The 25,297-nt window shown below is 44.2% G+C and overlaps 1 protein-coding gene across 2 annotated transcripts in view; it reads right to left on the minus strand.

The window, feature by feature from the left end:
* AFG1L (AFG1 like ATPase) overlaps positions 1-24,580 on the minus strand; it is a 116,652-nt gene extending 92,072 nt beyond the window's left edge. For both annotated transcript variants that reach the window (XM_025211401.1, XM_006029930.3), the window contains exons 1-4: positions 24,436-24,580; positions 15,792-16,015; positions 6,087-6,138; positions 5,369-5,470 (exon numbers count right to left, since the gene is read on the minus strand). In XM_025211401.1, coding sequence (XP_025067186.1) covers positions 5,369-5,470; positions 6,087-6,138; positions 15,792-16,015; positions 24,436-24,544 — 487 coding nt within the window. In that variant the 5' untranslated portion in view covers positions 24,545-24,580. The remainder of the gene's footprint in view (positions 1-5,368; positions 5,471-6,086; positions 6,139-15,791; positions 16,016-24,435) is intronic.
* Between the last annotated feature and the right edge of the window lie 717 nt (positions 24,581-25,297).

Consider the following 25,297-nt stretch of genomic DNA (forward strand, 5'->3'; position numbering starts at 1 on the left):
ATGTAGGATTGTCTGCAGATGCTCACCCAGATCTCTGGAGAGGACAAACAGCTGATGCTGGTAAAGGAGTGGACCTGGGAGGAGGTTGACAAAACCCTCTTCAGTTTCAAGAATCACAAGACTCCTGGCGCAGAGGGGCTGCCCAAGGAGTATTATGTTACCTTCTGGGATCAGGTGGGCCCTGAGCTGCTAGAGGTCTTCAAAGACTGACTGCAAGAGGGCCACCTGGGGGCAGGGATGGACCAGTGCCTCATGACCTAGGGGCAGGGATGGACTAGTACAAGAAGGATCCAAGGGAGGAGTTGAAGAACTGGAGGCCCATAACTCTCCGGAACATCAGCTATAAATTGCTGGCCAAGGTGGTGGCCGAGTGCCTTAAATCTGTCATAAGGACAGCGATCCATGAAGACCAGATGCGCACAGTGCCAGGGAGACAGATCCACAGAGCCCTGATGCAGCTACGGGATGCAGGAGAGGGGCCGGAGCAGTGCCATGCTGAACCTTGACATGGAGAAAACCTATGAATATCCTACCAATTCCTATCTGAGATGCTGAAGAAGACGGGGGTCCCACCAACCTTTGTCACCTGGATAAAGACACTGTACATGGACATAAGCAGCTAAGTGCTGGTAAACAGGCTCCTGACTGCACCAATCGCAGTGGAGTTGGGGGTCTGGCAGGGGTGCCCACTCTCCCCATCATCTGCACCTCTAGCTCAACCAAGAGGAAGTTAGGGTCCTGGCCTACATGGATGACCTCAACATCCTCTGCACAGACAAGCGGTCAATTAAAAACGTATTGAAACACACACACATATGGAGTGATGGCAGATGCCAAGCTCAATGTGAGCAAAAGCACTTGCCAGGTACTGTGTGATTTGGGGGACCTGTTGTCCCTGGGGGGTCTCCATCCCCCACAAGGAGGTGAAGATCCTCAGCTGGAGTTCGACCCAGAGCTGACTGGATGGAAGGTGTGGGAAAAGACAGAAGCTAAAGTTAATCAGAAATAGGAACTGTGTTACATGCACTGCCTGTCAATGGGGGGGCAGCACATGGCACTCATGAAGGCAGTGCTGGTACTGGTGCTTCTGTACATTGCCCTTGTCTTCCCCCACTTGGAACAAATTACCCACTGAATCCAGAGGGCCATATGCATCTTCTTTTGGGGCTCTGGATTGGAGAGAGTGAAGAGTAAAACCTTGAAGAAGACTAAATGGACAGGGGCCTGAGGAAAGCCAGACATACTGCTTTTCCTCTGGGCCAAATACATAAGCCAGATATGCAAACTGGTAACTGGGGCAGAGGCTAAAACAGTCTGCTTCATGAAGTATTTTTCTGGTAACACGCTATGATGTTGGAGGATACATGTATTATCACCTAGCTACCTAGGAACCACCATGGTTCTATAGAACCCTGGAGCAGTTCCGCAGCAAGTATGCACTATAGAAAGATGGGCCTGATGACCCTAAGGAACCACCGCAAAATGCAGGAGGTGGTGAGGAAACAGGATGTGGTGTCAGCCATGGACCTACTACTCCCCAGCGACAGCTACCAAGCCACAAGGACCTACAAAAAGAGCACAAAGACATGAACTGGCAAGTAGCCCACTGCATACTCCCAGTGCAGGCACAGTATCACAGAGAGGGGTAGAGAAACCAACTACTGCTCCTGGAAAACCTGCCCATGGAAAGCAGAAACAACTGACCACCTCCTGTGGTAGTGTTCTTTAGTCAAAGGGGTGTGCAGGAAAGAGTTTATACAGCTCTCAAGATTATGACAGGGGTCCAAACCCTGACCAGAGAAGTGGTGTCCTTTGGGCACTTGTCCAAACAGAAGGGGCCCCTGATGACCCACTTCAATCAATTCATTTCCTACTTTAGAAATGCCAGTGGAAGTCCAAGAACCTCCTCATATATGGGCTCACAAACCTCTCAATAGAGGCCTGTGTCAGAATGGGACTAAGCGAGATAGAAGTGTACTACAAGAAAGTGCTGAAAGATGTTGGAGAGGTGGTGGGGATCATCTAAAGGAGAATGGACTGGCACAGATTGTTCAAGGGCGTGACCCATGAAGAAAGTGATGACAATGGTGGTGACAGTGGCAACGACAAGAGAGAAGAAAGTGACAATGGCAGCGATGACTGAAAGGACTGGGAAAGAAACAGACAGGGGTGGAGGAGAGAGATGGGGTAAGCTTAGGGGGTAGGGAAAAGTTGCATGTCTTTGTGACTGGCAAGGGTGATGGCAATGGGAATGCAGGTGTGTGGACATGTGAGAGCACAGGTGCTCAGTGCAGATATTGTGATGGGAAGGTATATGATGTAATGGCAATGATATGCTTTGGACTGTCAAGTGAGCCATAGCGGCCACCGGACAGTTTTCGTAGAAGTACTGCAATATATATTTTTTTTGCAAAAAGAAGTATAAGTAGCTACAAAAGTGCTGCTTAAAAGTGCTTTTATGGAGTACCTGTGCTAAAACCCAGAGCAATTTCAAAAAGGTAAAATACCTTAATTCTGGACAGTACCCATAGTAATTTGCCTATATGTAAGTTATTACAGGCATGTTCATTTCAAAGTCAGTGTTTGCAGATTTACTCCTTACTTCCATGTGTTTAGGGAGAGCAGGGTCTGACAGTAAGGGGGAAGGGGCTGTAGGAGGAAGAAGTTGGGGGGGAGGGGGGGGCAGCAGAGGACAAGCTGGCCATCTGACCCCCAAAATTTTATTTTCCCTGCTGTAGCAGTGGGAGGGGGACAAATTCAAGGCAAACCTCCAATAATTAGATTCTATAGCTGCAAAATTATAACAAATTTATAAATTTTCCAGGTATAAAATGTAAGACTTGGGGTCATCTTGTATTCAACTAAATACAGTAGCTCAAAACTCCAAAAAAAAATTCCTAGCTGCAATAATAGTAGGAGAAGAGAACAAGTCACAATAGGGCAGGAGTTTTCAACCTTGTTTAATAAGTATACCCCCGGTGGGCAGAGCAGGGGTGTGGCAAGCGGTGGCAGCTATGAGGCAGCGGCACGGGGTGGCGGTGTTCCCTCCCCGCCTGCCCCAGCGTATCCCCTGGGATCTTTCAAAGTATCCCCGGGGGTATGCGTACCCCCCAGCTGACAACCCCTGCCATAGGGAATCTGTGGTGGTTTGCTGTTGGAGGTTTACTAAGAGGACAAGGGGTGTGGGAGGACAGATCCAGGCCCTCACAGTGAAGTGGGGAGGGAGTGGGGCTGGGGCAAGGGCAGAGGCAGGGGCTGCCCAGCCAGGCAGGACAGTGCACGAGACGGAGCCATGGGTGGCAGCTCCTGCTGCTGTGAGCACCCCAGGGGGGGCACATGTCCCCAGGATTTGTGCGTGGGGTGAAGGCAGGCTGTGCACTATGGGCCCAGGGCTGGGGGCTGCGCAAGGGCTGCACTCAGGCCTGGTGGTAGCAGTGCTGGGTTGGGGGCCTACAGGGGGCTATGGGTAATTTTGGGGTGACTGTAGTCCACCCCATACCCTCCCTCCCCCAAGCACAGCCCCTGGTCCCAACCCATAATGGACAGCCCACCTTTGCCCCATGCACAAATCCAGGGGGGCACGTGCCCCCCATGCCTCGACAAAGGTGTGAGCAGCAGCGGGAGTTGCCCCCCGCTCCAGCCCCCATGCCCGCCGGACAAGCCACCTGCAGCTCTGTCCTTCACCCCGCCCCAGCTGGGCAGCGTCTGTCCCTGCCTCAGCCCCACTGCCTTCCTCACCATGCGGGTCTAAATCTGCCTCCCCGCATGTCCCTTCCCCCAACAGACTTACTTGCCAGATGCTGCTCTCCAAGCTGCCAGGCAGCATATCAGCAATCAGATTGGTATCAGCCAATATAGCTGGTTAATAATCGGCCATCAGTACCGACCAAAAAAATCTTTATCGGTGAACCCCTACTTATAAATAAATAAGTTCACAATGTTAGGATGCTTCCTGGTATTTAGGATGAATTTCCTTTTACTATATTTATCAACATATTCCTAGTTGACATCAGCTTTGCCTCTCTAAAACAGCTCTCATCCTCAGTAGCGTTTATACCCTTCAAATATTTTTATGCTTAAAATAACTCCTGAGACTTCCCACCAATGATTTTCTCTTGCCTTACGCAAGGGCATCCAACATCATGTTGGACAGTCAAGCAAGGGTTTTTCCTTTTAAATATTCTAGAAATAAAGAGAGAAGAAATAACAGATGAGATGAAATTCACTATTTGGTATTTCATGTGGCATATATTTTGACTTTTTCCCCCTCCTTCCACCTCTTTCTGCCTACATTTATTAATAATTTTGACAAGTTTTTCTTTTAGTGGTATATGGGCACACTATTTGCTGAAAACAAAATACCTCATGAAATTGAGAGAGGGGTCAGACAACAACAACAAAAGTAAAATTTATATTGCCCTATGTTACCAGCTGTGTTACCTGATCTGATCCTCACAACGTAAGGTGCTGTGGTTGGAAACATTTCCATCCAGGGTTGAGAAAGGAAAGCAAAAGAACAAGGGTAGCAATGAATGAAATAACATGATTACTAAATAAAGAAAGTACTGATAGCACTAGCCTATGTTCTTCCAGGCTTACCGAACTGATTTCATTATTTCTAAAATTGTCCCTACTAGAAAAATGGCTAGTCTAAGGTTTAATAAATCAAATAAATCAAGTAATGGAAATGCCTTTAGAGGTTTTTTGGTTTTGTTTTGGTTTTTTTTTAACTGGTCTTAAAGTGCTCATTGGGAATAATCAATCTCAGTCTTAAAAACATTCCTTTACATAACTTGTAAAACACATTTCTGTTTGTCACATTCTCTAGATGGAAGATATCTTCCCCTCTAGACCCGTCTCCATTCTTTCCTCTCGCCCCCAAACTTAGTTTTATTTTCTCTCCTTTTTCTCTCTCTCCCTCTTTTAGAACTGTGGAGTATTATGTTCAACTGAAGCCACCAACTGAGGCCAAACATAGTTAATTAATTATAGTACTGATTTCACACACAAAATCTGGCTTTTTTGGAACAGCATCACATTATCATATTCAACATATAATTCACTATTGGCATCAATAATCTATAGAATTTAGTGTAAAATACTAGGTAAATAAAGGATACCAAGTAAATTAATACAGAATATACATCTAATTTCATACATACTCAGCACTATATTATCTTTTGAGGAGGCATAACTAAACAAACATGCTGCTAGTATCTACACTGGAATAAGAGAAAATCCTTTCCAAAACCTGTTTTTATTAGTTACTTAAAAGAGAGTCAAACTGGCTCATATGGAAAGAAAAAAGGTTTGCTTTACAGAGTTGACATTTATAAATCACAGTAAGTATACAAAAATTTGCACTTACTTTTGTGTACATCTAGCATGAAGCCATGAAAATGGACTCTCTTTTTCCTCTCTACCTCCAGATGAGAATAAAATATGTCCATCACCATTGTCTTTCCTGTGCCTTCAAGTAATAAAAAACAAAAACACAAACACACCCTACAGGTAGTTAATTTAACAACAGTAGGTACTGATTACAGTAATGATTGTTCATTAGCTTTGAACTAATGAAAGTAGCTCTTCTGCAGAACAGTACAAGACCAGCTTGTTTGAGAAGAGGTTATATTTTATGTTTAAATAGCTAGAAAAACAGCTGTACTTTTATTTTTTCACACCGATTGGTGTACACAATTGGCTCAAAGCCCTGTACAAGTGGCTATATATCTTCATATGAAATATCCTCCATATTTTCCTTAGAAGCAAGGGTGTTTTTGTGGTATATTGGCACAGTTAGAATAAATTCTTCCTTTCTTTTCTCTCTCAATCAATATTTAATAATATGGTTAATTTGGGCAATACCTTGTCAAAATCAGAAATAAATTCATGAACAAAAATGTAACTGCTCATAGACTCCTAACTCTATTTGAAGACCAACTTATATTCTAAAAGAAAACTAGCCTGAAAAGCTCATAAAACATAAGTCATTTGCTATACAAATGAACTTTGACATAAAATGATACCTTAGAACTTCAGTAAACACACAGAGAAAACTTTTTAGTGAAATCTCTGCTGAAACTTACCAACATCTCCATAGACATAAAGGCCTTTTGGAGGTTTTCTTTTTGCAAACAGCTGCAAATCACAAGAAAAAAAGACCATTTTATTTAAATATAGCACGTAATACATCTAAGTCTACTCCTGGATGAAAGAAAACCAGGTGCATTGAACTAAATAAGGTTACAATGCAAGATATTTTTGATAAAACATTATTGATTTTATATTATTTTATACTCATTAAAAAAAAAAATAATGCCTCTAATAAATTACTAACTCAAAAACTGATATGGAATCCATGTGGATTGAAAGGGGAAAACGGGCCAAAAATTCTGAAAACTAGCTCAGGTGAAATGTGGCCCGTTGTTCTTGGTGCACACTATTTAACATCACATATAAAACTACTGAAACTTCTCAATTCATGATCAAAAACTCTCTCTTCCACCAAGTTCTTTGAGCACGCAGAATGGAAAGAATTTAGGAACACCAATTTTGTACTGTGAACCAGTATTTGCAAGTATATATTCCAGATCAGCAGCAATGTTGAGGATGTGATTTTAAAAAGAAGGTAGAGTAGCAATGGTGACTATTCCATCATAACTCTTCACCCAGTACCTTTGAGCCTAACTTATGCTCCTTTAAACTTCATTCAAAGCAATGGAAATACAACAGCTAGAAATATGTCTGTTTATCCACAAAACATTCAGCTTGGAAGCAAGTATTTTATTCACCACTATTTTATCTAGTTAGATGCATTTATCTTGAATGCATACTGTTTAAGTGTTTTCAGTCTCTGCCTAGATGTATTTGACACACACTGTACTGTTTTGAAGGCTTGTTTTCAGAGTTTCACTTCTAACTGGAAATATTTTCATGTAGGTGGCTTTGTGAAATAGTTTGCATTTATCTTAAGATTCTCAGTTTACTTCATTTTTTCCAAGAACTGAGCAGAAACATTTGCAAATATGTAACTTTAAGCAGAAATCGTTTATAAAGAAAAGAATCGTTAAAAAATTCTAATCAATTTGCTAAACTAAACTGACATCCACAATAATATTTCACAAGGGTACTTGTTTGGCTATTTTAAAATGCTGCAATTTGAGAGCTATAAAAGCAATGCAAGAACAGAGGAAAATTAAAATTACAACCCTGTGGTCTCATTTGGAGCTGTGTAATTGCTAAACAACTTGAATCTACAGCACATTTCAAAATACAGTGTTATATTAAAAAAAGTGTTTTTTCTAGCAAAACAGTCATTAATGGACACACAAAAGAAAACATAATGCATGACCAAAACCAGCAAGATGCATTTCTTAGATTTACATGCCTTTATAGTACCAATATCTCTCACAAATATGCAAGGCTGACAATTATAATAGAACCACTTACAAATTTAATTTAGAGCTACATTAATATGATACTCAAAATTTATTAATCTAATCTGCAGTTTCAACAAGGTTTCAGATGTTCTGAAACAGTTCCATTAGTAGAGATGACTGCAACTATTTGCTAGTGCTTTGAAAATACAGCACAACAATTTAATTGATGAACATTTTTCTGTGCCCGTTTTCTTTAAAAGGCTTGCTCTCCATACAACTGCTAACTCTCAAAGTTGGGCAGTTAAGAAAGAAAAACAGGAAAAATGGAGAAAGGGATATTTGTATAAAAATGCAGAACCATAAATCTTTTTAAAAGTAAGAGAATTTCTCTAGATTAAATTTAAAATTACTGATCACAATTTGTCATTTTTCACACAGGGAAGTACATTATTATTAAAGATAAAAAACCTCTACTAATGCAACACAGTTTCTACAGCTTTGAAACTCATACACACATACACACCAAGAAAATGAAAAAAAGCAAGGCTAACAGGTGCATTACGTATATCTCTATGGTATGCATAGTATGTGCCTACACAATAACACAAAATTACTGTACACAATTTTTTCTGCTCCAAAGTGTCTCTCTCAGCTGCTTAGAATTTCCCTGAAATTCAGTGTTTTAAGAAGATATTCTGCATGTTTTGTTCTTAATTTAATAGCTGGTATTTCTGGAAGGTCAACATGAAAATGTTTTGGGCCAAAGGAAAGACTTGTGATTGTCTGGACTCCATGAAGGTCCAAATTAATGTTTGGGATCAAAGGAGAATTTGTCGTTATATAACAATGTAAGATTGGTAAATGCTACAGAATTATGAGAGGAAATGGGCAGATACTATTAAAACTATCTCAGTGGATGATCAGTGATTGCCTCTGAATTTAAATTTAGCCCCGGGGCAAGCTCTACACACTAGGAGAAAATACATCAGAACCTTTCACATCCTAATTAATTAATATTCTATTTTATCCGAAGTTGCCAGGAAAGACAACATAAGGATTACATTTAGGATACATCTTTACTATAATATTTGACAGGGTTTTCAAATGTTTTATTTAGGATTCTTAAACCTAAGAGTGATATTTTAAAAATTTGGTAATTTTTTAAAAATGAAAAATATTCAGAAGTTTTTGAGTATTGCCAAACACAAATTTGGAAAAGTCCTATATCAGGATCCAAAAGTCACAAGATTAGCTAAAAAGTCTCATAATTAAAAAATAATAATTTGAAGTTTTATTTATTTTGAGTATTTTGATTTATTAACTTTTTTATTTTGGTCATATTTTCAAGGGCTTTTTGGTGATTGTAAAGGAAGAAATTATTACTGAATGAAATGTACACTTCTTCCCATAATCTCCAGAAGCTTAAAAAAGGTCTATAAGCAAAACATGAAGACTGTTTACAGATGTGAAAAAAACCAAAACAGCACTTTACTTTAAGCTCAGTACACATCCACACCAAGCACAGCGCATGCCAGAAGAGGCATAGCATTAGTCTGACGTCTTACTCAACGTCTGTATAGATCAGGCGCTTCAAAAGCTTTTTGGCGCTTTTATCTAATAGCTGACATTTTTTTCACATCTGTCAGCAGCCTATGATTGTGAGACTTGCAATACAATTGAGACAATTGGCAACATTGGATGGACGTCTTTAGGACAGAGCTAGCTACCAGGCCAAACTTCTGTATTATATTCATAGTATCATCATAGTTTCATAGCAGGTAGGGTCAGGAGGGACCTGAACAGATCATCTAGCCCGACACCCCCCCCCACCCCGGTCACAGGCAGGAATGAATGCTGGGTTCACAAGACCCCAAACAGGAAATCGTCCAACCTCCTCTTGAATTTGCCCAAGGTAGGGGCGAAGACCACTTCCCTGGGAAGTTGATTCCAGATTTTGGCCACCCGAACTGTATAGTATTGCCTTCTGATCTCTAACCTAAACCTATTCTCCATCAGTTTATTACCATTGTTCCTTGTCACGCCAGGTGGTGCTGGGGAGAAAAGGGCTCTACCTATTTGCTGTTGATCTCCCCTGGTAAGTTTGTAGGCAGCCACCAGGTCCCCCCTCAGCCTCCTCTTGCTGAGGCTGAACAGGTTCAGGTCCCTCAGTCTCTCATAGGGCTTCATATTGATGGAGGTGTAGCAAAACAGGAATCTGGGCTAGACAGTATAGAAACCTGCAGGAGCCAGAGAAATGTAGGATCTTCTCCAATAAAAAGAAAGCCATAAGGTTGAGTTTATTAAACATCCAAGGCAGACAAGGTTCCTTGGGTGAATTTGATATCTTTTATTAGACCAACCCAAATAGTTGGAGAATAGTTATTAAGCAAGCTTTCGGGTTCAAAAACCCTTCGTCAGGCTAAGGAAGTTTCAGCAGTTGGTGTGTGCTCTTCCTGAATTCCTGGATAAAATAAAGTATGTTATAACAAATGTTTGATTTTTATTATAAGATTTGGTTGTATCTATAATTTGTTAAAATTATACAGGTTTCCCTCAATTTATGCCCCAGTAGGGGCTTCTGGCCTGGAAGCATGTGGCTCCTTATGGCTGCCCCAGTGCAGGAAACTCAGGTAAGTGGGGGAGAGGGCAAGGGAGCACCACAGGCAGGGAAGGAGCTGGTGCTGAGCATGGGGAAAGCAGCCCCTCGCCCACCTTGTGGCCGGTGCTCTGCACTACAACCACTCACAGCCCACGTGGGGCTGTCCTGAGCAGGCAGAGTCAGCCCCACATGAGCTGCGAGTGGCTGCAATGCGGGGCGCCGGCTATGTGGTGGGCGAGGGGCCGCTTTTCCCGTGCTCAGCACCAGCTTGTAACCCACTCCCGCTGCCAGCCTGGGCCCCGGGGTCACCCATTGGGGCTGCACCGCGGCAGCGAGAGCCGCTCCGGGCAGGAGCAAGCAGCACCATCCTGGGCAGTGTTTGCCACCACCGCCTCTGGGCTACCCAGCGTGCGAGCTCTGAGAGGGCAGCAGCAGCAGCAAACACTGCCCCCTGGGGTGAGTGGGGAGCCACTTTCTTCTGCGTCAAGCAGCTGCTCCTGCCTAAGCGCAGCCCCTACGGGTGAGCCCAGAGCCGATGCGGGGCCCAGGCTAGCAGTGGGGGCAGCTTACAAGCTGGTGCCGAGCACGGGAAAAGCGGCCCCTTGCCCGCCCCATGGCCGGTGCCTCACACTGCAGCCCCCTGTAGCCCACATGGGGCTGCCCGTCTTGTGGGGGCACTGGGATCCAGCACCGGTGGGACCCAGAGCAGGGCAGCAAGAGTACAGGGTCCCAGCTGGCAGGGGCTCTATGGAGCCAGGCCAGCTCCCACCTCTCCCTGCTGGTGCAGCCCAGCCTGGCTCCACAGACCTCGGCCAGCCTGTGCCCCACTTTGGGCCCCACTGATGCTGGCCCTGGGACATTGGGCCCTAGACATTGGGACACTGGTCCCAAGATGGTGACCAGGGGGTGGGGCACCTGTCAAAGGGCAGGGCTACCCATGTTGCCCACGACAGCTTGCCAAAACTGGGTAAGCGGCCCTCCACCTGAAATAATTGCTCACCCCTGCCCTAGCCCGGGCTGCATGTACCAGGGCACGGCGCAGCCCAGGAGCAGAGGTGAGTACAGAGAAGTAGAGCCCAGGCAAGGGGGGAACACTTGGAGCACGGTGCAGCCCAGGGGCTGCAGGCTGTTGGCGCCAGCCACTCCTGGGGCCTCTGTAGCCGGGGCTGGGGTGAGTGCTGCTGTTCCCTCTGCTTTGCTGCCTTGTGCAGCCCCGGGAGCGGCGCTCCTCCCCCCACCCCTTCCCTAGGCCCAGCCTCACTCCCACCCTCACCGCCATGGGAACCTATCCCTATTTGTTACATTGTAAAGTGGGTTTCCTTTATGTGAATTCAATTTATGCACTGTTCTCTGGGAACGCACGTACCGCATAAATTGAGGGAAACCTGTATCTTATTAAACCTGTATCTTATGTGTGTGGCCCTCAACAGCTCACCAAAACTTAAGTGGCCCTCCAGCCAAAATAACTTCCCACCCCTGTACTAGGGAATATCCTTTATTAGCTAGCAGGTCTGGCACACACTCTCTTCTCAGATCTTCTTTTGGTTGCAACTGTATCTGAAAACATTTTCATGGTCCTGAGGTAGGTCTGTAATTGTTTGTACCCTACTTCAACACATGGCTTCACCAAGAGTCAAGGCTGTCTCAAGTAATTAATATACAGCCACCATCAAAATGTCCAAATTGGTGTTTATTCTGCAAAACTTGAGATCTGCAACATGTAAACAAATTTGTGGTCTTGAGTTTCAGTTCCAAGATCTAATAATACATGAACACAAAAGGTCATCCTTTCTGAAAGTTGAAGAACAAAATTAAATAAATACAGCAATATCACTGCTCAAAACCAAAGATTATTAGCTTTGAAAAACATAAACATATCTAACTTCAAATTCACTTGAGCTAATCCAAGGAAGTACCCTTCACTGTTAGCAAATTTCATGAGGAAGAGAACATAACATTTTTAAAACTGCTCATTTTTTAATTTTCTGTTATGTTTAAAGCTAACATTGCTTTTTTTGGGAAACCTGCATTAGGATTTTTTAAGGTTTGTATGCTAATATTATTTTCACTGTAATTTTAGCAAATACATCTTGACATAGTGGGTTGTAGATAGGCCTGAGGATGTCCCCAGTGGCTGGATTTCACTGGTGGGTGAATGTGTGCGGAGCTGTTTGGCTGGAAACCAGTTCCAATGCTGCCTTCATTGGGTGGTGAACATGGAATAGTTGGCAAGTCATGATGCCGGGAAATTACTAGGTGAGCACAACCACCTATGCCCATCAGCTCCAAGCAGTAGAGTTCTACCACCAGAGCTACACCAGCCACCCCGAATTCAAGAGAGGCCAGGACTGGGGTAGAATCAGTGCACCATGGGATGCCTGGAGAATAGATTGGGCCAGTTGTCCCAAGACAATATCCTAGCACAACCTTTCATACACACTTTGCAATGTCCCAACAGAAACTATCAGTACTTCTTCTCCTGCGTTCATTTTCAGGCCTTGTCCTGAGACACCAGAAATGGATACCTGCTCATAACCTGAAAGACTTAAGTAATGTTAATTGAAAAACATTAGTGTTTTAAAGGAGCTAGTAGTGAGCACTACAAATGTAATAGTGAATGGATACACATTCTACAACTGAGGGCATCTGACCAGCAGTAGATAAAGAAATGTACAGTCACATGATCCCTACTGAAATTAATATTATCCCTGAATGATCAAGTAGCAATCATGACTACAGGCACCATTGCCAACTAATGTGATGATCAGTCAGCCCTCTCAAACTACAACCATATCATGTTAGTTATTTAATGTTTGTCACCTGAAAGCTAGATTAGCTTTACCAGAAAAAAGAGAAGCTAGAACTGTGCATAATATTCTAAAGCAGTGTATTATTTTTGTTCTGTGCAAAACAAGATTTGCTCCCCCATCACTACTGGCACCTTCAAATTCTGGTCCAGATATATACAGCCCTTAAAAAGATAATTACATATATACAATCATTCAGGATATTCTCATTAAGAGAGCTTAGGTATAAATGTCAGGCAATGAAAATAAAGTTCTCCTAACAGTACTTCCAAGGCTCCTGGACAATCTCCCAACTACTCAGCACCTGTCTACAGTGCCTAATTGCAGGGCATGGGGGTATACATATTAAGAGCAAGTGGATGGGCTTTATTTCTCAGTGGAAGTTCCAGGCTTGGAGGGAAGGCAATATAAACATGACCAATAAGACTCAGCTCTTCTCACTGCATTTTTTAAATAAAAACAAAGAAAGAAAGAAAAAACAGAAGACAGCATGTTTAAAAGATACAGAGGCATGTCTAGGGACCTATTTAAATTGTGGTTTTACAATTTTCATGGAAACTGTGAAAAAGTGGTTTCCGCAAAATCGCCAAGAAAATGGCATTTCCCGTGATTTTGCATGGAATTGCCTGGGGGAAAAAAAAGCATATCAGAAAACAAGCACCGCAATCCCTGCAGCCATAAAGCACATGGTTTGACAGACAGCTACTGAGAGGCTGAGCTATTGATGTGGACTTAGAGAAGGCACCAGTCAGACAAGCAAAAGGGTTTTGGTGCCACCTTTTAAGAAGCCAGGTGCAATGCTGCAATCTGAAGATATCTGATTGGCATCTCGGTCAATCAATGAGGAGGCATGGGAACACCAGGGACCCATGGACAATCAGTGGTGAAGGAGGGCTTGCCACGAAAAGACTGCGAAATTAGCTCCGCACACCATGACAATCGCTTCATCTTGCCATGATTTAGTTAGGTCCCTAAGCACAACTAACTCAAAGCAGGGCAAATAACCAGCTTCCCTTCCCAGTATTCCCCACTTCCTTCTCTTCTAATGCATGTATAGGGCTTGGAAAAAAATGATAGGGATGGGGACTTTAGAACTGATGATGATGAGACACAGACAGCACGCACTGAAGCTGAAAACTCAAAAATACGTCTGTGGCCACCTGTTGGGAAGCTCAGTGGAAGGTGAAAAGCTCATGCAAATTTTAAGTCTGACAAGTGTAGCCTACCTATAAAAAAGGGAGCCTTACTAACTCTTAGAAGCTTTTCTTTAACATAAATAGAAATGCTGTACCCTTGGAAAGTCCACAGTTCAGCCTCCCAAAGGCCTAAAATATTAAAGTTGAAATATTATAAGTTCAGAGCAGAAAAATCAATGTTTAGGTGTTCTCAGATGGCAATCAATTTTATTAAATACACTGATACAATATTTGATGGTTTGTTTTTAAAGTCACCAGATTGAATTACTTCACCTTTCCTGTGATCAGCAAAGAGACTAACCTTTCCAGAATTCCATTTAGTTGTTCTCCTTTGTCAATGTCAGTAAGTAGCTCAATAGGGAACAGTTTTCCCTCAACTAACTGGAAATAGTAGACACTTGAAATATTTGCTTCCCCTGAACACGCAATAGCTTTTGGGGGTATTTTTAAGAAAGACAATGTTCCCTTTCTCTACTAGTAGCCAAAACTGATTTTCAGATATCTATGTTTAGTGTCAAAAGCAGTGTGTTTCAAAGGCCTCAAGGCAATTAGCATCCCTGGGCATATAGCACCTACAAAAGAAACCTCAAAAATAGCAGAGATATACACTTTCAGGCAGTACACATATACATGTAGAGACTTTATCACAAGTTAAATGTACCAGTTTTTTTCCCTCAAAGAAATCCCAAAGAAAGCAACAAGGCACTGTGAAGGGGTAGGCTGATCCAACAGCTGGGAAAGGTCAAGATATGTTCCAAACACCTGCAGAGCACCAGTTATCTCCTCAGAGCCCTCTTTAACAAAGATTCAAAGCCACGCAAGCCAAAATACACTAAGTGATCTTCAGGGTCTTGTTTTGGCCTTTTGTCCCTGTTGCTTCATAATCTTTACATCCCTCTTTTCAGGGCTTCTTCATCCTCCCCAGCTGAGGTTTACCACCAGATGACACCTGCTTCCTCACAAAAGGCGCAGAGAATTTCCTTCCAGGTCTTTCTCTGATGACGCATTTCTTCTGCCTGCTAACCTCTGCTCTAGCTGCAGGAGATGCAGATGCTATTTCCTAAATGGCACATGACTGGTAAAATGTGACCTGCAATGGCAGGGCTTGGGGCCCAAGGAATGCAACAGGTACACTGAAACACACACATATACCCCAAGGTTTTATGCCCTGTTACAGATGTGCAAGCACTGCACTAACCTTTCACTGGTGTAATCCTTGCCCTACAAAACCTTCTCCTTTTCACCTTCTATTTATTTTTATCCCATAATGTTTCAAGTAAATCATAGTCTACAACTGCCCAACTGTAGGATTTATTTGCTTCATGCAGTACCATACTCATTTATGGCACTGTTATGGCTATTGAAATAATTTAGATTCACTCATTATTTTTTGTTTAAAATTATTTTGCAAACATTCAGATGAATTAAAATCCTTTCCTTTGTTAAAATCATATAAAAGTTGGTATTTGCCTGCAATGTTCACAACCCAAGCAGATCAGCATTTTGAAACTGATCTGACCCTTTTGCTGAAGCTGCAAAATACAAGAAAAGGAGACATGGCAAAAAGTACCTAGGATTTTGTTTCACTTTAACAAGCTGGTTATTCCCATGCAATAGGCATTTTATAAACTAACATCATAGATGCAGGAACAGCTGTCAGGCTATGAAGCTTTGATTGCAGCCAAAGCTACTCATGAAGAAAGTTGGTTATATAATTGTCACTGCCCTTTTAAACATACCCACATAGACAGGATGCTTCCAGAAGTTTATAAAGAAAAAATATGCTTGCTATTATCATCATAAGCCTCACCTTTGATAGAAGGTTTTTTGAACTAATACTGTAGCCTTTTAAGCTCTCATGTAACTTCTGCAAAGACCGCACAACTTGCCATTGCTGTTCATCACTCCTCAGATCATCTTCTTTGATCAGAAAGTCATAGTGTTCCAGTGGTCCACTGCAAACCAGCAAGGCTTTAGAGTTCGCATCTGATAGAGTTTTAGGAGCTACTTTCTCAGCAGCATAAACTGTGTATGCTGCAAAATAAAAAAAAATATTTAACTGTTTATAGATCAGTTCCTAAAACTGCCAAAAGTTGTCAAAAGTTGTCAAAAACTGCCAAAAGTTCCTAAAACTCCCTGGTGGTGGCAGTAATGGAATGGATGGAACAGGGGGATGAGACCAGCAACACTCCTACCCCCCACACCCCATCACTCTTGATGGGCAATTGGCTAGTCTCTTTGTATTTCTCTAAAGAAACTTTTAAAATATCATTCCCAAGTGGGAGTCACTTTAGTAGCATGTTTTAACATGTTTGCACATGTACATGCACACCAGCCCAACCAAAGAGCAGGTCACAACTTGGAATTTCTTTTCCATGAGAAGTTCTGATGTTTCAGAGTTCATTTCTGTTGCAACTTGAACAACACAGACCTCAGTATGTGATTTCTTCAAGAATCTTAAACTTCTTGCCATTTCTTATTCTAATACTGTTGCTTTTATTTAATCTTGTTTGAGGTATTTATTATCTTTTCAATAATAATCCCCCTATCAGGTTCCCCACAGGCCTGAAAATTTGGGGGCAGGGGTGCGGTGCTGTCAAATATCCAGACCTGCAGGGAGCCCCAGGGGCCACATAACATGACCCAGCATGCTGGATCGGGTCAGCAGGGAGGTGTAGGGCCCAATCACGGCATGCAGGGTCAGGCACAGCCAGGTAGCATGGGGCTCGATCCCAGCATGCAGGGGCTGGGTGAAGGTGGCACAGGTTTTCATCCCTGAGTATGGGTTGGATGGAGGCACTGGAGGACTCTATCCTGGCCTGGGGGCCCAATCCAGCCCACACCACAGCCCCATGCCGCTCATCTGGCCCGCAGGCCCAAGAGGTTGAGCACCACTGTTCTAGAGCATAGAAACTGGGTTTCTACTGTTTCTCTTCCAGCCTTATTTTCTAGTCTTTGCATTATATACGGTTACCATATTTCCAAGAGGACACCTGTTGGGGGTGGGGGGGTTAATATGACTGGGGGGGGGCAGGAATATGAAACTACCCTACCCCTGCCCCTCACTCCCAAACCACAGAGCCCCCCCCCAGCCCTGCCACTGGCCCTCACTCCCGACCCACAGACCCCTGGCCGTGCCACTGCCCCTCACTCCCGACCCACAGTATCCCCCGCCCCAAATCTGTGCTGATGCCCCTCACTCCAAATCCAGAGTCCCCTGGGAACTACCTGTGCCCTGCGCTCCAGACCCACAGTCCCTCACCCCTCCTGGTGCCTCTCACCCCCAAGCCACACAGACGCACGTGGTCCCCACTGTCTCCAGTTTTCCTCCCCGCAGCTCCTAGAAGCTCCTTGCTAGGGCAAGCTGGAAAGTGCTGGGAAAAAAATTCAATGATGAGCAAAGCAAAATCCCAGACATCTGATGATATTTTAAAAAACTGCCCGGATAGAGATTGGAGGACCCAAGAAGAGGACATATCCAGAAAATCCTACACGTATGGTGACCCTGCATTACATATTTTTCCCTTAAACTGTGAGATTCGTGTCTAATATTCCAGATATGGTTACACCAGCTTGTAAAGCAACATGATCATTGCCTTTGCTTTACTGTAAATGAAACCCTCATATTTATTCATAACCAGAATGAACTCCCAGAAACAAGCTGCATCACAAACTTTGTTATGTTGCCATGCACCAACAACCTTTCTAATTTTTAATTCTCTGCTTTAATTCTCTGCTTAGAGCTGCCTCCGGTTTATATACATTTTATTTCTGTTCTTAAAATGTACATATTCAAATTGATTCTCATTTTATTTCAAACAGCACAATTGGCCACATTAATTTGTTCTGCAGAATATTTACTACCCCAACTTTATTGATTAAACTACCACAAGGCAAATATTATGCTACAACGTGAAATTTCTTTTCATTAGAAGACAGGAAAAAAGATATATATATACTGAGGCAAATAAGAACATATGAGCTTAGTTAGGGTTTGAAATATTCATGTGTAAATACAAACATTTCCCTGGCAGAGGGGAATCTCAGAACAACTTCTGCAGAATCCAAGTTTTCCTTTAATTGTTTACAGTTGTAAAGATAATCATCTGAATGTGAATCAAACATAAAACACTGGAGTCTATTTCCCAAGCCTGTGGTCCCTCTGGTTTGCTAAGCTGGAGCAGAATGAAAGACTAACAGTTTTTAATACAGCTATTAAGAACTTTGCAATGATTTGTCAGCAATGAAGCTGACGAGACTCATAGCAAATTTCACCCGGTTGCTTGTAAAAGCAAGTCAGCAGCTCATGTGGACACCAGGGGGATTCATACCAAAGGCCAACCCAAAACAGAACTTGAGGGAAATACATACTAGCCTCACAGCACCCAGAAGGCTCAAGGAGGGAAGGCTCAAGGAGGGGTGTTCTCGCTTCCCAGAAATCAGGTAGGTTGTGGGGTGTCCAAGATGCAGAATACTCTTTTTAATTTTACAGCAATCATAAAGTGCTACTGAGGCTTCAGACTAAATAGGTTCTGCCAGTCTGCACACTGAAGAAACTCTAGCAACGCCCTCCCCCTCCTTCTCCCACCCCCAATTCCTTGCAGCAATTCCTAACAGTAGCAGCATCTACACAGAATCCAAGCCCTCCTCTCCCCCTCCCCAAATCTCAATTTTCAGCTGGGAGGTAAAACGGAAAAGAAGCTGGGCTTAAATATCCCTGATAAATTCTCCTCCCCACCTCAACTTTTCTGTTATACTCCAATTAGTAGCTTTGATCCTCTGACTACTAGGTACCTGGTAAGTTTACTCAAGCTCTGAACTTTCAACAGTTATGCAAAGAAAATAGATCTTCAGTTTTAAATGTCTACCTGCTGTTCACAGGGAAAAATGCTGCTAGGAAAAGCACTTTTCACTCTTCTAATTAAGACTTAAATTACCATTTGGGCTACAAGACTCATTACTGTAATTAGATTTTTAATGTATATTAAACAACCATTAAAAGTCTATTTATAATTATAGGCCTGCTTTATAGCTTTGATGGAGAAGTAACTATAAAAAAGGAAAACAATGATAAATAAGAAATATCTCATTAAAGAAGAAGGGATTAAATTAGAACACACAAGTGGGACTTTTGTCCTTTTATACAAAAGTGAATGTCACTATCTAGGCCTACAGGGGTGTAGGTTGTAGGCCTAGATGTTAACAGAAAATTAGTAGAGAGAGGCTGAAGCAGATGCAGGATTTCATAAAGGAGAGTGCAAGGTCACCTACTAGTTCTGCAGGGGTGGCTGCACCTCCTGTTCTTAGCCCCCTCCCCACCCCCAGGGCAGTCAGATATTGCCACAGGAACAGCAATAGAGGAGTTTTTAAGGCCCCAAAGCAGGTAAGAATTTCCCTCCTTTCTCCTTCCTGCTCAGGGGCATGACTGCTCCCCACCTGCCGCTGTTCCAGCAAGAGGAGCTCCACAGCTCCTCCAGGCAGGCTCAACCAGGACAGCAGCAGCAAGCAGGATCCCCAACTCTGCATCCATTACCAGAATGGCAGGGAATACTGGGGAGATCAGGCTGGAAGGGAGAACCAGCTCGCTTGCTACTGCTGCTGTTGTTCCAGGTGGAGTCCAGCCCCTGAGCAGCCCAACTAGCATGGGACAGGAACATCCCTCACCCACAGGACAGCAAGAACAGTGGCAACAGCAGGCAAAGAAAGGGGGCATGGAAGGGAAGGGGACATGCTTCTGAGCATGGAGAAGAATGGAGCAGGAGGAATTATTACCTTCCCAAGGAACTTAAAAGTCCTTCGCTGCTGCTCCTACCATGTGGTCAGAAAGACAGATGCAGCCATGCCACACTCCCTCTGGATCCTTCCCTGGAGAGACGTAGTTAGCTACGTTAGTCTGAAGTTAAGCAGAAGGCAGGGAATATTTGTGCCTTACAGACTAACTCAGAGATGCTTAAGCCTTCATAAGCAACAGTTTACTTCATCAGATGCACCTGATGAAGTGAGCTGCTTCTTATGAAGGTTTATGCATCTCTGACTGAGTTGATCTGTAAAGTACAAGTCTACCCTGCCTTCTGGAAGATTAGTCCCAGACATGATATACCTGGAAGAGGTTGTATTATTCTTTTTTTCAAAAAATTATGTTGGAATAGAAACTCAAGCAACTGATAATGAGAACTTCAATCTGAAGACATCTTCCAGTTGTCTAGTACAGCAGTGATCAGACATCATTTTCATTCACTGATTTATGGATGAATAGAACCATCAGGTAGCCACCTGCATATCCAGTGATCACAGCCTTTGAAATTTTATTCAGTTAGCTCTATATTAAGACCAATGGCTTACATCTGGCTAGCACACATCTTCCCAAAAGGGATCCTTTGATTTGACAATGTAAAAGATAAAGAAACCACTACTTCCACTGATAATATGTGCTACTGTCACCAAATCAAAAATTTGGTTTTATTACCATCTGGTAACTGCTGGGGAAGGACAATCCAAATACTTTTCATAAAGACCCCAAGTGGACCTACATATGCATCCAAAACCACCGTGATAGCCACGTCACTGACAACCACAGCAGCAAATGTAGTCAGCCACTGAATGACCAGAGACTAGAACTGATTCTGTTAAACCAGCATTGAGGCATATTGCCAAAATAGCAGGCACATCTGTGTTGTTATTGTTTTGCAGACAGCATTCTGTCTCAAGAGCTTTTCAGAAGCATTGAAATTTGCATGAAAAAAATGTAATAGGGGAAAAAAATAATTTTAAAAAATGAGTTTATCACCTCAACAATTCAACCAGAAGACAAATACCTATGTTTGAGTAACTAAAGAACCAAACAATGCTTGAAAGCTAAAAACAACAACCACCCTTATATAGCACTCTGCCACTTGGCTGTAAAGATAGAAGGAGGATTTCTTCAGCCATGACACCAAAGTCCTAGGGCACCTATACATGTGCCCAACACCTACTCCAATGTGTGCTAATTAGCACACTCCAGCAGCCTCAGCATCATGTGTATTCAGTGTCCCCATGCTTCAAAATGGCAGCGGGGGCATTTTAACAAAAGCTCAGCAAATGAGCTTTACTTAAAAGGCCCCCAGCACCATTTTGAAGCATGGGACGCTAAATACACAAGACACCACAGGCACTTTAATTATAGTGACTCCAAAGAGCTGCTCTAGTTAAAGTGCACACCCCTGCCCCCGCCCTGGAGTATGTGTAAAGATGCCCCTAGGAAGTAAGACTATTGGAATGGCTAGTCTCCAGTTCTTTGGGCTGCTGTTACTAAATCTTTTTCTTTTTCTGGAGGAAGAGGGGGATTTCCAGAGCTCTGTCTTTTCACGATAATTCTGAAAGGTAAGGGGAGAAGACTAGTTGGGCCATTACGCCCTGACATTCTTGTTTTGGCAGGGGAGATAGAGTATTAGTGAGAGAAACTCCTTATGCTCTCATGGTCTGTAATACATTACTGCTGTTCCTTTCTTGTCTGTTTTAGGTCATAATTCTGTAAAAACGTACACCTCTGTTTTATTTTAAATCATATAAATAATCCCACTGACTTCTAGGACTCAGATGACTTCAAAGACAGGGAGATGCTTTCAGTTAAGCATGTACAGATTTGTAGTAAATGAGAGCCTTGGAATATAAGCTCTTCATGGAAGAGGCCATATCTTATTCTGACTCATTAATAGGCTTGGCAGGATTCAATTTTTATTGCTAAACATAGATAAACATCAATTTCACCTAACACTCACAGACCAACGAACAAATATTTTCATCAGTTATAATCAAAATTCACAGAAAGAGGACATAAGAAAAAATAGTCTGGAAGGGGGGATAAGGAAATCCAGGAGAGGGGGTGCTGCACGCACACACACGCACGGACGGGGTGGAGGGAGCCCTGGCTGCAACACCCGCATACTGCTCTTCTGGTAGCGGCCTGGGTAGCTGCTTCAGGAGCTGGGGACCATGCTCGGAAGGTGGGGTTGGTCAAATGTCAGCTGCTAGTGACAGAGCCTAGAAGGTGGGCCTAGAAGAGGGGCAGGGTTGGCAGCCGAGAGGTCGGTGCTGTTGCCCGCTCACTCAGCCCAGGTCCCAGCCAGGGATCAGGTGCCAAATACACTCCAAGCCTGGACCCTGTCCTGGCACTCCTCTGTGAGAGTGAAGGCTCCAGCCTGGTATGAATATACTACCAAATGAACAGAAAGTATGCTTACTGATGTATGGATATTTACTTTATATATTTTGATATGTGATTGTATAAAGCTTTTAACAGTATTCTGTCATTACTAAACTGGCTGCCCCCACACCCTTAATTTCATGTAATCCTGAAAATTTAAATTGATAAAAATCAAAATAAATGCTTAAAATAACCATCAATTTTATCCGTTGAAATTATTCAAAAATAAAACTCGAATCCTGCAAGCACACTCATAAAGCACCATCTTGAAATGAATTTTACAAAAGCTTTAAACAACAGGGGTGAGAAAGGGAGACACATCCTAACCCCCACTTACTCTTTTTATCTAAAAATAAACAAGTTAAAAAGAATCCTAGGATGAGTCAGCAGAAGCCACACCAGCATCTTTTTTTAAAATGAGAGCTCAGTGGATGAAGGACATCTTCCATGTGTTTAACATCAGTGGTTCAAACTGCAGAAAGCAATGCTGACATTAAAGCAAGAAAACTTGTAGTCAGGATTCTTAGACTATTTTCTCATCTTTGCCACAGACTTACATGACCTTGAGCACATCATTTAACCTCTTTATGGTCTATGCATTAAGAGTCTATATGCAGCAGCATTTATAAAACTGCTTCTTGCCTCTCTTACTACATTGATAAAAGGGTGTGTCCTGTGCTACTGCTACTCACACCCCACATATTCCACAGTCCCACAGCATAAGAATTTGCTATGAAAACCTCCTCTTGTCACAGAAACATTGTTAAGATTCCTTAATTTTCTGCGCTTAAGGTTGGAAACATCTGGAAAACATGAACAGAGACCAAACCAAAGCAGCGATGGCTGCTCAGGTCCTCAGACCCCTTGTTCAACACCAGCCTGACAAGGGAGACTCTACTGATTATAATGTAGTAAGTCTGAAACTTAAGTTGGGCAAGTTAAATATGCCACTGGCTAGTTATTTTAGTGTGTCTGATTATGTGTTAAGAAAGCACTTTTCACACAATCCCAAACTGCTTCCTTTTCCTTCCCAGGAGCTAAAACCTTTGATTATTGACTGCCTATGCCAACAATTCTCAAACAGGGTTTCAGGGCAGCCTGAGGTGCCACAAGATCTTTTGAAGGGTGCTGTGAGGTGTGAGGAGATAAGCAAATAAACTAAGCAGGCAAATGCAGGCTCAGGCTTGTCCCTGCCTGGACAACCCTTCATCCCCACTGCCAGGCCCCTCTGCAAGAGAGCAAGCACCGTGTTCTATGAATTCGTTTCTAAAATGGGCTGCCACTCAATTCACAAAAGTTATGAAGAGGCCTTGAGTCCAAGGGGTGGTTTGAGTCCAAACAGATTGAAAGGCACTGGTCTAGCGCTAACCTGCAGCAGAACATGTTACCAACCATCTGTGTGGCCGCAGCACCGAAGGAACCCAACTCAACATGGGACAAACTGATGATGTCAATCCAAAAGGAACATGGCGTGAGACAAGACAGGCCCAGAGACCAGCAAGGTGGCATGGATCTGTGCTGTAAGTGAGAGCCTCCGTTTTAAGCTAGACGGTTTGGAGCTAGGATGTTCTCAGTGGTGGCAGATCACAGAAAAAAGAGCAACGGTCTAAAGCTGCAGCAAGGGAAGTCTAGGTTAGATATTAGGAGCTATTCTCAGTAGGAGGATAGTAAAGCATGGGAACAGGTTACCCAAAGAGGTGGTGGAAGCTCCATCCTTGGAGGTTTTCAAAACCCAGCTAGACAAAGCTTTGGCTGGGATGATCTAGTTGGGGCTGGCTCTGTTTTGAGCAGGGGGTTGGACTAGATGCCCCTGAGGTCTCTTTTAGCACTCACGTCCTGTTTCTGAGCAGGCTGGCAGCCAGCAGGGGAGTTCGTTTCGGCCGAGGCCTTAAACTCTTCTAAACGTTTCTGTGCCAAGAAGAGGTTTCCAGAGCAGATCCTTCCCCCGTGGGACGATGCAGTACGCGAGCACAAGCCGCCCAAGCCAGGCCCTTCCCGCCGCGTGGTGAGAGCGGCTTCATAAACGCCGGCGCCGGGCAGAACGGGGACCCCGGCCCGCACCCGCTTGCGGCTGGAGCCAGCACTGCACCAAAGAGCAGCCACGCAAGGGCAGCCCCAGCGCCGCAGCCGCCTGGCGGGAGGCAAGGGTCGGGCCAGGCCAGCGGCGGCTGGGAAGGCCCGGCTCCCGCCCCGCCCCGCCCCGCTCAGGGGAGCGGAGCTGGTGCGGAACAACCGAGCCCCCGTCCCGTCGCGTCCCCCTGGCACTGACCTCTCGGCAGGGCGGCGGCGCGGGCCAGCAGCGCGCGGGCTGGGGGGCGCCGGGCCCCTGCCCGGAGCAAGCAGCGAGCAGTAACCAAGGGCGACGCGGGCGCCGCCATCTTGCCGGGTGCTGCGGGGGAAGGGGGTGATGCATGCTGGGACATGTAGTCCTGGCCCCGGGCGCGGGGGTGGGGCCTGGTGCTGCCCCGCCCGGGCCCTGCTGCTGCTGCTGCTGCTGCGGATCGTGAAAAGAAGTGGTGGCGGCGCCAAGGCCCGGCTTGAAACACGTGTTAGCAGCACAAACACGGCGTGACTGAGCCCCGCTCTCCCTCAACCCCCACCATGTAGGGCCCGCCCTCCTGCCCTGCTTTAGCGTTGCCCACCCCACCCTCCAGGTTTGCTCTGGGGGTCTCGGGGAATTAGATGGACATCTCTGGACGATTGCTGAGAGTCACGCAGAAGATAAATGATAGGGCATTCATTCAAATAAATATTAAATGTTGAATCCGATTTATACTGTAGTCCCATGGGTTGTTTAAATGTAATAGTCATGTGCATTTCCTTCCCGACTTAAAAGTCTGTGCACCATAATTAATGTCATTATGTCATGTGATGAAACCTCCCAGAATAGATGTAAACAGAGTTAGCAACCCTGCCCGTTACAGACCCCCACCATGTCGCCAGCCCCTGCCTTACAGAGTCCTCCCCCCCATAGAGCCCCCCCCCGCCCCTCCCCGCAACGCCCAACCTGCTCCGCATCAAATATTAGAGCAAGGGCAATGCCCCAGTGCAGGTGCAGAAGAGTTGAAGGGCGTCATCTGAGACCCTGTGACACCCCGTGGCATTGCAAAGTCCCCGCCGTCTCAGCAGGA

This window comes from Alligator sinensis, unplaced genomic scaffold, assembly GCF_000455745.1.
Source record: "Alligator sinensis unplaced genomic scaffold, ASM45574v1 scaffold962_1, whole genome shotgun sequence".
In the NCBI taxonomy this organism is placed as follows: Eukaryota; Metazoa; Chordata; order Crocodylia; family Alligatoridae; genus Alligator; species Alligator sinensis.